The 14,946-nt window shown below is 31.0% G+C and overlaps 2 protein-coding genes across 8 annotated transcripts; one reads left to right on the top strand and one right to left on the bottom strand.

Moving 5' to 3' along the window:
* Window positions 1-219: 219 nt before the first annotated feature.
* Window positions 220-9,356, bottom strand: Fem (feminizer). 2 transcript variants are annotated; one of them, XR_013494750.1, is made up of 12 exons: window positions 9,233-9,340; window positions 6,784-6,881; window positions 5,709-6,039; window positions 5,325-5,506; window positions 3,298-3,408; window positions 3,110-3,206; window positions 1,420-1,467; window positions 1,159-1,332; window positions 950-1,088; window positions 702-864; window positions 506-633; window positions 220-412 (listed from the first exon to the last, which is right to left on the bottom strand). XR_013494750.1 is itself a non-coding variant. In XM_078189277.1 (11 exons), exons 3-11 carry the CDS (start codon window positions 6,035-6,037, stop codon window positions 614-616), a joined length of 1,263 nt encoding a protein of 420 aa, XP_078045403.1. In that variant the 5' UTR covers window positions 6,038-6,039; window positions 6,784-6,881; window positions 9,233-9,356; the 3' UTR covers window positions 220-613. The 2 variants fall into 2 exon arrangements, 1 of the variants encoding a protein (XP_078045403.1); XM_078189277.1 differs by having other exon boundaries at window positions 220-633; window positions 9,233-9,356.
* On the top strand, window positions 9,317-14,363 carry Mvb12 (multivesicular body subunit 12-like Mvb12). Of its 6 annotated transcripts, none has more exons than XM_078189280.1 (9): window positions 9,317-9,348; window positions 10,398-10,933; window positions 12,520-12,658; window positions 12,740-12,938; window positions 13,019-13,169; window positions 13,254-13,337; window positions 13,433-13,772; window positions 13,841-13,891; window positions 13,979-14,363. In XM_078189280.1, exons 3-9 carry the CDS (start codon window positions 12,530-12,532, stop codon window positions 14,012-14,014), a joined length of 990 nt encoding a protein of 329 aa, XP_078045406.1. In that variant the 5' UTR covers window positions 9,317-9,348; window positions 10,398-10,933; window positions 12,520-12,529; the 3' UTR covers window positions 14,015-14,363. The 6 variants fall into 6 exon arrangements, with proteins under 6 accessions (XP_078045406.1, XP_078045405.1, XP_078045408.1 ...); XM_078189279.1 differs by lacking the exon at window positions 9,317-9,348 and adding an exon at window positions 10,141-10,276; XM_078189282.1 differs by lacking the exons at window positions 9,317-9,348; window positions 10,398-10,933 and adding exons at window positions 10,978-11,412; window positions 11,907-11,970.
* Window positions 14,364-14,946: the final 583 nt, after the last annotated feature.

Below are 14,946 nucleotides of genomic sequence, written 5' to 3' on the forward strand. Positions count from 1 at the left end.
TAGAATAAATGAATATTTTATAATTACATCACTCTCGGTTAATTAATGTTACTAACAGATTTAATCAATTTTCACGTAAATTCTGTTTCTTGGTTCAAATCTCTCTACATCATATTCAATATTTGATACAAGCAATGAACCAAAAATTTTATAATATCTATATTTTTTATATTACAAATGGTTGAATATATATGTCAAGTACAATGAATAATTACATCAAACTGTTAAAAATATCACATATTTATTGATAAAAGATAAAAGCTACTATACAATAATTAACGCATTTTTAAAACATACGATTACATTTCACAGAAAAAAATATACATGTGTGATACAAAAATTATAAAAGTACAGTTAAAAAATGTGTGATGAGAATAAAATCGGCACAATTTCATTTTATATCCAGCATAATCTGTAAACATCTTTAGATGAGTATGTATTGTATGTAATATTTATGAAACATCCATGATTCAAAACAAAATTAGAATAAAACAATCTATCTTACACATTAATAAAGCACATCTTAAATTTGATTCCCTACAGTATTCATAAAGATTTGTCATTCTTGATTTGTTTAAAATTTGGCTGATGAATAAATATATATAGTCCAACTTTAAAACATTGGTCCAAATCCTGCGTAAAATGTCAAGTAATTAAAGATTCATATATACAGTTGTTAATAGTTCTTTAATTATACTTACTAGGATTTGGAGGTGCACGTAATCTATGTACATCTGGTAGTATAAATCTTGGCGCGAATGGACGTAGGGGCCCCATCATGGAAGGGTGTCTACTACTTCCCATAGGAACTTGACTACGAATTGGGACCATAGGGGCCATCATTATTGGTCTTGGCGGAAAATGCTAAAATATAATAAAGTATTATATTTATAAATCAGTTTTTTGTCTAATAAACCATAAAATTGTTCAATATGACTAGTATACGTACACCATAACAAACTGGTACAGGAATTTGTTCAATGTAGTGTGGCATAGGAACTCTTTGATCCCTAGATCTATCTCTGTCTCTTCTATCTCGAGAGCGCTCTCTAGATCTTTCTCGATATTCTCGATAAGATCTGTCATCCCTATTAAGTATTAATTGTTTAAATCTAATTTACAAATGCATCATATAAAACATATCGTTGCATAAAATACCTGTGATAGGAATCTCTCTCATATTTGCGTTCTTCTCTCTCCCTTGAATGCGAGTGATCACGACTTTTTCTGCCCCGCTCTTCCTCAACACTCTGTGATTGTGTATGTCGTCTTTCCTTATGTCTGTAACTGTCTCTATGCTCCCTGCCTTCGCCTCTGCTATGATAACGATCCCTAAATAAGCAATATTAAAATTTGACGGAACAAGTTAAAAATGTACAGAATACATCAGTAAATGAAATTTAAGTAATTAAGAATCACCTGTCGTTTCTATAGCTTCTTTTGTCTTCGTGTTTTGAGTCTCCATGCCTAAATGAAAATAAAAAGTTTACAAAATATTCGGTTTTCCAAATATTCTTTAGATTAACCATTAGTAAGCTTAACATAACACTAATCTTATTGACTAAACATATAGCTCTAGTGCAATACTCTGTAAAATCCATATTAGTTTGTTCATATCCATATTAACTTTATTAAGCTGTAGTAAATTACCAACTATTTTCAGAAAGTTTTTTAGCAACATCTGGGTATATATTTACATGTGTCCGTGTAATTTATAAAACAATTATCTTTCGTTAGACTATTTTCAATTACATCTATCTTTCTATTGATCTACATCGTATGTGTAAACAAATTTACCAAATGAGTCCAAAATGTTGTAAACTTGCATATTAGCTATAAAGCTTGCATATTAAATCTATAGAGTGCTTGTATTGGGTATTCATACTTTCTCTCGCACTTTCGGGAGAACTTATAAGCAATAGCACAAAAATACCAAACATTTGCAAAATACATTATACCTATAATTATTACTTATGTGAAGAAGTGTCACAAGTACTTCACCTCTAGGAAAAGTGCAGACGAGGAATATGCAAATATTGTAAGTAAATTATTTAAAATATTTAAAAGTTACGGTATCTGTCCATTTAGGATATACCAATTATTAATCTAATCATTACATTCGAAATTACTTACCATCTGATATTTTTATTAATATTTATATTCGTAATATGTTACCTGGATAAAATAGCAACCTCAAGCAATATCATAAATCAGTTAAGTATTATTGAAATAATTTTTATATTATATGCAAAATATTCAATTTTTTACTAACTTTAATTCTTTGAAATGTATTTTCTATCCAATTCTATGTGTTCAAAAATTGCTGCCTGAATAAAAGAAATTTAAATAACTTTTGAGTGAACTAATCCACTTAAGACAATTTATCCTAGTTTTTAAATTGATGAATTTTATGCGCAAATAATAGAATGATTGCTGCGGATAATAGAATGATATAAGCCGCGGTATTAGCATAAGCAAGCGTATGCATACAATCATGTAGCAAATCGTGTCCGTGTCTCATGGCGTCCATTTTCCAAAACCTTGCGAAGCATTAGTAAAGCTAGAACAAAACAAACTGTAATAACAAAAAACAAAACATGCCTAAAAACCAAACTAGTAGCAAGTTATGCAACTAATATAGTTCTGAACCTTAAAAGATTAAACATAAATGTTATAACATATACAATGTAAATATATAACATATACAATGTCAAAGCATTTCTATGACAGACAACATTTATTTTATTTTCAAATTCTTCGAATTTATAAAGCTCCTTTTTTTTACTATTTATGTACCAAAATATTCAAGACTTTTCTTATCAAAGTCTGCATTAAACTTCCATATGTACAATAGCAATACTCGATGTATTACTGCATGCAGTCTAACTTCTGAACGAATAGTATTTTCTTAATGCTAATATCCTTTTTACATTCATATTTTTTTTTATTCGTTCATAAATTGATTGCATGGCAATAATCATATCCATATTAAAATTGTGGGATCTTATACTACCTTATAAATACATAAAACTTCCAACAACAACTAGCTGACACTAATTGTAACAACTTTGCTTTCTCGTAAAGCAATATTGCCACTACGGGCACAAACCTTGAAAGGCGAGACGACGTGTGTCGAGGACTGGAACTGCGAGTTTTGATCGGACTCGAAGACGTAGAACGTTTTTTAAACGTTTTCAACTCGCTATCTAAATGTAAAAAATTGTGTGCTTGTAAAATAGAAAGTACCGTTGAATATGAATAAAAAATGATGCGTTCGGAACCGTTTAATAATCATACCTATAGTTTCATTATTAACGGTTACGACAGTTCGGTGTTCTTCAACTTCTTCTGCTTTGGTTGTTATCCCCTTGATTTCTTCTCTCTCAAATATTGGTTTCGATCCTTCCCCTATAGTAACATAATTCTTAATAAAAAAAATAGTTTTAATATATATGAAATAAACAATTAAGCGATATTGGCAACTGTGACAGACCTTGGAGTTTTTAAAGTTGCAACTCAGACAAATTGACTACCTCTGAAAAATTGTAAGCCATCCAAATTGATAAACTGTATCAACTTTTATTATAATATAAATTGTTTTAAGTATTTCTTAAGGGAATTTTAATAGAAAATTTAAATCAATTACGTTAGTACTCATAAATTCTATTCCATTTTGTATTCTAAAGATTACACAAAAATTAAAATTATTCTTCAAAATTTATAAAATGTTCATAGATGGATGTCAATAGCTTACAACTTTCTTCAGTGCCAGAATCAACGTAATATTATCAGAATCAAATATACAAAAGTAAATCTCATTTAAATATCTATAGTTCAATAATTATCAATTTCTATAAATTGCATGTTTTCTTCAATTGTATTCAGATTATTACGTTTAGAATATAAATTTCAACTTGTACAAATATCTTGTATACAAACCATGTTAAGTACTTTCAATTTAGATTTCGAATTTATAAACTAGTCATAAGGAGTAACAATTAAAATTTCTGTAATTCTTAATTGTTTGAAACATTAATTTGTCTAATAAGAAATTAAAAAATAGAAAGTGAAGTATTATTTTTCAATCGAATTTTAAACAACGAAATTATATATATATATATCTCTTATAAGATATACATTTTCCAATAAAAACCTTCCAAGATGACACACGTATCTTCAGAGACGATTAACAAATCTTCCACATTGACAATTTGTAAATTTCAATTTTCAATACCTCAATGTAAGATATTTTCTATGAATTAACTCAATAGTGCAGTAACCAAGTCATATTAATGTTAAAATGAAATATTACAAAAGCTATAGTCATACTGCATTATACAATTTCAGTTACATCAGAATGATTTATACTTTTTTAGTTTAATATTGCCTCTTTCAATAATGAATTTTCAAAAAATATTTGATATTAACTTCTGCCTCTTCAATTGAAATTTGAACAAATCTTCAGAGTAGATCTTCAAGTTGTTGATATTGTAGCTAGTGGAGTATTTGAAAAAAAGCAATTTTGCTATTCTTTATACACCATGCACTCATTCCCACGCCAAAACATGAAAAGGATGCACAAACCGTGTACGAAATGTGATCAGAAAGTTCCAGAAATTTTTTAATTTCGCAGGCAATGTATATATGCCGATCACACCTCGTACGCAGATTTATGGGATTCATACTGTTTTCATAAATCCATCTTTGACCAACCAGACCAGTGTTGTTAATAACGCTGAAGCATAATACTTTGTGTAAAATCTGAAGTGCACATACAACGACAAGCAAAATATATACAAAGCAAAGCATTGTACACTCTAAGTAAAAAATATTGTGCTTACGTATTGCACATTACGTGATCGCGACAGTAATCCACCGTTGTATTCCAAATTCGATATATCCTGGATAAATTAAAGCTGTTATTAACTTCGTAAATTACGAGCATCTTGAATATCGTGGATAAGATATTGTAACTTCGATATCCACAATCTTCACAGTTATAAAAGTTGTGGAATAGAAGCCTTCCATCTTCAAGTGATGTGAATTATGACCATTTTGATATCTTCATCTGTAGTTCAATGAACTATTACAGGAAAAGATCTGAACGAAGTGAAACTTAAAAGTTAATAAAGAAGAAACAATAAATTTAATTTTTACATGAGAAAGGAAATATTCTTCTCAAAATTGAAATTCTTCATTATAACTTCTAGAAAATTCTAGAAATATTCATCTTCAGTGACGATATAATTTTCCATTTCATATACTTCTTCATTGAATAACTAAAAATGTTATTAAAAACTTGTAGTGTAGAAACAATAATTTACCCGCTCTTCTTTTGACTATTACATCTTCAGGATTGATAATATCTCTCAGAAGTTCCGATCCAGTTGATTTCCCAGGGATATTTCGATGAATATCTACTTTAATTCTGCGTAATTCTACTGCACTAATCTTTGTACCTTCTGGTCCTTTAAATAATGGTACCTTTCCATCAGCAGACTCTAATCTACGATACAACAAATAAAACTTTTTGTAATTTCGAACATTGAATATCCTTTATGCATTAATCTATAAATTACTGAGAATTTTATTTTATTCTTATTTTCAAAAAATAATCCAATTTAAATGCATTTACTTCTTCTTAAATACTGTTTCCAAAATTTTAAATAATGCATGAGCCAAACCTTTTAGAAGTATGTTGCGCTCACCTTTCAGAAAGAATAGGAGTATTTGTTGCGCTGGAGGAAGTTCTTCTCGGTTGACTTCCTGGAGACTTACTTCGGCTTTTACTACAACCAAAGGTCGGAGGTTTAGGAAGCGGCAAACCTTTCTCACGAGCCCGTCGCATTTCATACTCGTATATCTTCTTTTGTTTCAATATTTCATGTTCTCGCGCTCTGTCCTGTTGAATCCTCCATTCGCGTCTCCGTAGCATCTTCTCTTCTTCAGATCTTGAACGTGAAACCTCGAGATCTTCGCTACGAGATGATTTGTACTTCTCACTTTGTTGTAAAGACCGTGATGTATTTCGTTTCATTTCTGCAACACATAATGTAAAAATTGCAACAATCAAGTCTTTACAAAATGAATCAAATCTAAATGAATCTTTGTAAATAAATATATTTTAAATGTAGAAAAAATTACTTTATTGTGTAGAAAAAGTATGGCATAAGTACAAGTAACTTTAGAGGTCTAAGTATTTAATATTGGAAAATAATCTATACACGAACCGAAACGACGGGTACGCTACGCAAATTACAAAATGAATGCACATCTAAAGTTGCAGGAGCTTCAAGGCTACCCCCTCTTCTAGGGTAGCTTGTATTCTTACTGGGAGTTCTTTTGAAGGCTTGTGACAAATGAAAAGAGTAGGGATATTCCCGCGTAAACCGAAGTCTCACCTATAGAGAGAGATAGGTAATGCAAGTACGTTAAGAATGGTCAAAGTGCCTAATGGGTCTTTGTCATGGGACGCTGAAAATCACGGTCTTATTCCAGGTAGATATCCTTATATATCAAACACAATAACTTGTTTCAGGGTATATCAGGTAGGTAAGTAATATTCCATCTACAAACTTCATAATATTATTGCAATTCATACCTAAAAATATATTTAAGTCAGAAACGCGAAAAATTTTTATATAACTTTACAATAATAAAAATCTCAACTATTATGATAAAAAAATATACTAAAATACAATAATATTTCAACTCTTTTATTTGTACATAGAATATAAATACACACCATTTTCAGTAAATTGTTAGATATGAATTTGAACTTACATTAAGACCTAAGACTATTTAATAAGTACAGCATAAAGTGTATCTTGATTGTTGGAAATTCACAGGTTACAGTGTAGATTATCAATCACTAGATGCATCTGAAAGCATTAAGGAATTATGAGACATTATCCTGAGAATCTAAGACGATAATTACAAGAAAAAATAAAATTACGTGTAATTAATGAGAACTTAAAAACAATGTACTATTTCTTCAATTCTAAGCATTCAACAGAATGTATGTATACAACATTAATTTCGTACACTTAATGTGAAAAAATATAATTGAAATGTAAGGAAATCACTCATATATCTTATTAAACTTTGAAATAATATTTTTCACGGCATTATTTTGCAATACTCAATTCACACACATGTAGTATTTGGCCATACTCAAACCATATCCACATATGTTATTTCACAATACCCCTTATCCATAGTCCTACAGTATCAGGAACATATCCATACTCAATTCTATAATAATCAAAATTATGTCCATATATTATTTTGCAATAACTAGAAACATATCCATATTTTTTTTGCAATACACAATTTTACATCCATATTTTATTTTGCAATACTCAAAATTATATCCATATTTTTTTGACAATACTCAATTTTACATCCATATTTTATTTTGCAATACTCAAATCATATCCATATTTTATTTTACAATATTCAGTTTTATATCCATATTTTATTTTGCAATTCTCAATTTTATATCCATATATTATTTTGCAATAACTTGAAACATATCCATATATTTGGTTGTAAAACTCAAAATTATATCCATATATTATTTTGCAATATTTAGAAACATATCCATATTTTATTTTGCAATAATCAAATCATATCCATATATTATTTTGCAATAACTAGAAACCTATCCATATTTTTTGGCAATACTCAAATCATATCCATATATTATATTGCACTAACCAGAAACATATCCATATTTTATTTTGCAATATTCAAAATTATATCCATATATTATTTTGCAATAATTAGAAACATATCCATATTCTTTTTCTGTAATACTCAAAATTATATCCATATTTTCTTTGCAATACTCAATTTTACATCCATACTTTATTTTCCAATACTCAAAATTATATCCATATTTTATTTTGCAATACTCAAAATTATATCCATATTTTATTTTGCAATACTCAAAATTATATCCATATATTATTTTGCAATATCTAGAAACATATCCATATTTTATTTTGCAATACTTAAATCACATCCATATATTATTTTGCAATAACTAGAAACCTATCCATATTTTTTTTGGCAATACTCAAATCATATCCATATATTATATTGCACTAACCGGAAACATATCCATATTTCATTTTGCAATATTCAAAATTACATCCATATATTATTTTGCAATAATTAGAAACATATCCATATTTCATTTTGCAATATTCAAAATTATATCCATATATTATTTTGCAATAATTAGAAACACATCCATATTCCTTTGCTGTAATACTCAAAATTATATCCATATATTATTATATTGTTATAACCATAAACATATCCATATTTCATTTTACAATATTCAGTTTTATATCCATATATTATTTTGCAATAACCACAAACATAAGCATATATTATATTGCAAGAACCACAAACATATCCATATATTATATTGCAAGAACCACAAACATGTCCATATTTTATTTTACACTAAACATTATTTAAATTATATCCCTGTAGTATTTTGGTAAACACATACATCATTCACTTATTATTATGATAGTTGTTAATTATATACGTCTTAAATTATCATTCAAACAAGAATGGTTAAATTAGTATGTTTTTATATATGTAATATAAATTGTCTATAATATGATCTTATGTATGGTTTGTATCATAATATTAGCTGCAGATTATGAATCTACACTTCGCATAATTTTTTACAAACAAAGAAGAATTGTCTTATTTTTATTTTTTCTGTCTGCTGTTCTTATAAGAAAAATTTATATAAATGCCACATCTCTTTTTTTCTATTTACAAGATCGTATAAAGTAATTTATAAACTATCCATAACCATGAACAACAATTTTTCAAATCACTAAGTTTCTTTCAAGAACCCTAAATTACTTGGCTAATTCATTAACTATTTCTAGACTAAGTAAAAAGGTTTGTTTTTATGTATTCTGCTTGCACACAATGTTGCGTAATTTTTTGTGTTGTTAAACACCACTCTTTCTAGTTAGAACGTCTGTGCTTATATTATGCAGTCTGAACTTCCATTACATTTTTATACATACATATGCATATTTCAGCAAAATTTCAAAAGCACGCTTGTTAATATTTGTAACGAAGATTTCATTGAAAAGAATGCTATTTTACATCATATAGATAAAATAAAAAAATGAATAAATAAATACGTTTGCCTGTCGGCGTACTTAATTAGTAAACTCTGATATTTGTTACTTACATTTTCGTTGCAAGGTCAAACTTCCAATTGCATCCGATGCTACACTGTGAATGCAAGCAACCACGCATTTGCGTCGGTTCACTCAGCAGCGCCATCGTACAGAGTCCACTGTGCAAGTATGTACATTTTGTATTGTTTGATACAAGGTAGGAAATTTGAAATATGTACTCGATGCGACTATCCTTACTTTAAATAATAGAAAATATTCTATTCGAGATTATTTTATGAAAACATTAAACAATGTGCGAACCAACTTTGATAGTTCAATAGTGGAAAAAATATAAAAATGATACCACTGAATTAAATTTTTTATTGTGGTGCTTTGTAGAGATACTCTACAATGAATGTTAAGTTTTATTTAGTAAATTGATTTAAATTAATCTAATTTAATAATGTTACAATGTGGCAAATTGAGTACAATGAAGTACTAGCAACGCCCCCTACCGCAGAGATTCATGAACTCAACTGTCGCGTAAACGAAAAATTCTCAATAATCAGTAAATGTAAATTAATTTTGTTACATTCAAGTTCTATACCACATATTTGTGCGACGACTAGACGTTGTAGGGTCATATAATTCTTATGTTTTAATGGGAATTCGAGAAAATGATTTCTGGCTTGGTGAAAACACTATAACCACCTAGTGACCAAAGAACGAAGTTAAGCAGCTACAAACAATCAAATATATACAAAATTTACGTAAATTATCATTATTGATACATTAACGTAAAATGATTAATTATTATAATTTTTAAAAATGATTATATATATACATTAACAGCACTAACTGAATAACATAAATTTCCGAGCTTTTGAAATGATCATTTAAAGTGAATGGTGGCACCATCTCGCGTTAGACTTAAGATACTTTATACTTCACAGAATTACCGCACGTGGCATCACCATCCAATACTTTCGCGCCAAATTGATTGCCTCACTGAATGTTTAATTATCATATTACGTGTCTTTCGTAATTATTCGATTAGCACTTATCTAACTATTTTTAACAACTCGATCAATGACTCCTAAGTTTACAAAGTGATGGTAAATATCAATGTAACAGATATCAAAGTTTTATTCGTTCTACACGGGTGTGCTATTATCGTAAAATGACTTCTCTATACATGCACCTGATTCTTTTTCAATGCATCTTAATTCGTCGTAGGTCAACACGTCTGGGTATACACGCGAGAGATAGAGAGTACAACCGAAGTGTGAAATGTTGTGACACATCCGCTATGCGTTATGACACATCTTTTAATCTCGCTTTGTGAAAGTCACTATTTTGACGTCAGAAATTCGACTCGCAAGCACCAGTATCGCAAAGACAGCGATTCCAAGCGAAAATAGATTTCGACAAAAATTATTGAAACATAAACAAGTCGCCATGCTGTTTCTACAGTCTCAGGATCAAACTCGAGTGTCATGGCCACGGCTGGGGAAAGTGTTACGATGCTCGTGAGCCTGAATCGCGTTAAAAATCGTTTATAAACACGCTTCCCAGTAAGAATGTGATGGAGGGGTGGCGTACAATACTCCTTCATTTTCTTATCGCTTGGAAAACATTCGACTAACTCGTGGTAGGCCTCGACTCGAGTGTATACTACCGAGTGAACATCCGGCTGCAGGAAATCGTACAGGATCGACGAAGAAAAACGCCGTGCACACGGGTTTTACGGCGTGAAGGGAACGGAAACAGAGGTTAGCTTATTGAACACACTACCCTAGTCAGTTAAGATGGTAGTCATTACGGTGGTGGCGGTGATGGTGGTAGTCGGTGGTGATGGTGGTGGTACACAAGTGATGTCATTGATATCAATTTAGTTGGAACATTTAACGAAGAAGCAGGCGAAGAAAAGCGATTCGCACGAGTAACAGTGTTTCCCGTGCTCGAATACATTATCTTATCGGTTTCGGGTAGAATAACACACAGCTGTACGTCAATATGAAATTGCTTATACGAGAACAATTGATAGCTTGCATATACACGGTGGTTCGTACAGAGTGTTACACAAGTGATTCTCTTTAAAGCTATCGAAGGCGAATTTCTATTCTTACATTTCGAGGCGCGCAGAGACCTACCCTATTAGACGTATCGCAGTTGGACCGTGTTCAGGTGATAGTGATAACATATTTCAGTATTTCCTTTACGGTAAAATGTCAACTAAATTTCGTAAGTTGTAAGTAGCCCAACGAGAACGATTTATTATTGCCTGAACCTAATGTTGCACTTATTCTTTCGTTGTCAACAAGCTCGTCCGACTAACGATTTGATTTTGACGTGTATAACGATATATCGTAGTCTTAATGAATTATGAAGTAATAAACTGTCTGAGAAATTCAAAGCGTTTCATAATCGGAAAATAACATCTCGACGGGATTTCAAAGAAAACGTGTGTAACACTGTATGTGAAACATCCTGTATTTGTATTCCTCTCATTCTGTATTACCGTTCTCTCCGATACACTCCCTCCTCCACCTTCTTTCTCTCCTCGCTCTCTGCAGTTCTTTCCCTCCTCTCTGTTTATTCATAAGCTTTAGAGTACCTTCACTTTGTTACGAATGAGTGTTTCGAAGAATAAGATCGTGTGCCGTGGAAAATACGAGTCGTTCGCGGCTCGATCGAAATCCGACGTGTCACACGGTTTTATCTAATTGTCTGACGAATTAACAGCATGATAAACGAACGAGAAAATATGCGGAGCTCGTGAATTCGTATCGTTGTGCCATTTATGAAGGTAAGCAAATCGCTGGCTCCCGGAAATTATGGATGACTAAGGAACGTCGGATTTAGCACTTTTTTTTTTTTAAATGTTGCAACCGTTTTGCAAACATGATCGGTTGAATATTTTATACGGTTGAGTTCGCATCGTTGAAGTTATTTTCGTTGTGTTTCAGAACCGGGCGTGCGGTTTATAAAAGTGCGAAGTGTTTTTGAACGAACGGTTTTGTACCCACCATAAATTTGTTTATCGATCGAAAAATAGGTCATCGAGATAAAGTAGGGGTAGACCCGTCCAGTGTTCAGTGAACTTTGATGATTCGGAGTGTGTGAATTTGCTGTCAATTTATCTTACAACGACGACGGGAGCGCGCGGTATTTTATCAGAAAAACTGTGCTCTCGAATCTCTGATTATCTATTGCTTTCGATTAATAAGCGTTTAATCTGCGATTATATAAAATACTTTCGGCTATTACCTCACTCTATACATTATGATTTAGTAACTATAGCAGAAACGGTATCTGATGAGCAATGGTAATAATTGCGTGAATGTGTTTTCAACAGAATTACAGTAATGTCTAAGAAAACCAATTGCAACAAAATGTTGGTTCATCAATTATCATCTGTGCTACCTGATGATAGGCCAATCACTGCCATAAGCGTTGTTGAAGATATAGATAAGTGTCCACCAAATTTTACAGTGGTGAGTAATGCAACATTTATCTCATTTTGTTCTATATTAGAAATGTAAAGATTTTTATTGCTTTTTTTTTTTGTAACATAGGTGTCTAGAACATATGATCAAGATACAGATGCTGATCTATGGAGGGAAAGTGGGCTATTTATTAAGAAGAAAGGGAGATATATATGTTTCTCGAAGTCTGAAGGTTTTCCTCATTGCGTGGTGGAGGATCTAGCAGTCATTAATGAGCGGGACACTCCTCCTGAGGGATTCAGCATGATTGCATATACTGTAGACTCAAGTGAGCATACGTAAGACTGATCAGGATATTGTTAATTGGAATAACATTTTTGTCTAGTACATTTTAACAATTGATTTTAGTGCAGAAGGCATGGAGAAAGAAACAGCTGTGCTATAAAGTTAGGAATAAGGAATTATGCTCGAGAGCAGTTACAGACATTATTATATGTAGTAGGGTTATGCATAAGGTATATCAATCTAAAATGGCTCCAAATGGTTTTGTAGCTGCTGGGTATGTACCGAGATTTCTTATTTTGCGTGAATTTAATACGTAATTAATTATTCCTTAATTGAATCTGAGATATCAATTTTGTAGTGTCATAAACGGAGTTTGTGTTTGCTACAAAACTGTGGATATTGCAAATGGGAATTCCAGCTCACAATCATATGTTAATATAGAGTAAGCGTTCATTTTACTAAAAAAAAAAAAAAAAAAAAAAAATGTGTAATGTACAGTTACAATCACTATTCAATCCTTAATATTTTGTCAATTAGTTTACTTCAAAATGCATCTCCTAATCCATCAAATGGAACGCCACATAGAGTAGCTCCTGAAAGGCCACCAAAACCAAAGTTCTCACCAAAACCGACAAACGGAATTTATCCACAAATTGGAGGAAGTGCGGGAAAGGAAGTAGATGAATCTACTGACAGGGATTATGAAGTTTTAAGTCCTAGTGCAAGAATCAGGCCCACGAGACCAGCCCCACAACCACCTATAACGTCGGCTGTAGGAACTACATCGATTTATGGTACACTGCCAGGATCTTCAGATTTGGATGGAGTGCCATTCGTCCTTAATCCACGTCTTAGTATACAATCTGATTCCTCTACTGTAAGTAATGTCTTTAGACGAGTTATAAATAAACTTCAAATTATTTTTATCAACGATATTATTTACAGACTAAAATTCCTGTGATCAAAGTCTGGTCGCAGAAAGACTTGGACAAGGAGGTAAAATGATGATTTAATTGGCATTTTTAGCGCAACGGTATAATACGCTGATATTATACATATTTATATATACATTTTTGCTTTCAGTTCTTTTATGATTTCCGCGTGGAAAGAGAAACTTGAAGAAGCCATTGTACCAAACTAATTGCGTGATTCATCATGCAATTTTTACAGCTATATCTATACATTTGTATTGATAATATAGCTCTAGCCAAGTGTAATAGAGTGCCTGAACGAGTGATTACTAACCCGCGAAAATGGAATCCTTTCTAATATGTATCGGTGAGATGATGTTCGGATTTAATAATGTCCATTTTCCGATATACTTTTTTCTTCCATGTCCTATTTAGATTTTGATACCAGTGACAGTTAGCATTGTATTTTTATAGAGTTGCGTTGTATTTTTATAGATAGTAGAAGTTATATATAATTGTATCATATGTTCTAGTTGTTTATAAATCATTACAGAATATTTAACATTGTACTGATGTACTCCTATTTCTTAATCAAATGCAAAATTCTTTCAATAAAGTCATCTCTAATTTTATTTCCAACAAAAAAGAAAACAAGTACATTCTTATTTTTATCCTCATGTTGACTTGTAGCGATACATATAATTAGTAAGGTATAGCACTTACATGCTTGTATAGTGCATATATAGTTCGTATTTATACTGTTTACACTGAAAAAACAAAAGTTCACCCGTAATTAGTTGCTCCAGAGACAAAATAGTACTAGGAAAAAATGTTATATTTTTATATACACATCAAATTTCAACTATTGTTCGTAGTTTGATAATTAATTTCTAGCAGAACCTAATACACTTTATGTAACCATAATGTAATTACGGGTTAATGTCATAGACTCGTTTAAATGTAAACATTTAATACATCTCACAGATTCCATTCATTCATATTTTACTTCACAATTACATACAATCGTATAATTTTTGTAACTTGATTATTTTAAGTCTGAATTTTCCATGACAGAAAACAACAGAACGAAAAATGTTCCCGCAATAAAAGTATTCACATTCGCGATACACGACTTTATTC

Source organism: Augochlora pura, chromosome 8 (assembly GCF_028453695.1).
Source record: "Augochlora pura isolate Apur16 chromosome 8, APUR_v2.2.1, whole genome shotgun sequence".
In the NCBI taxonomy this organism is placed as follows: Eukaryota; Metazoa; Arthropoda; class Insecta; order Hymenoptera; family Halictidae; genus Augochlora; species Augochlora pura.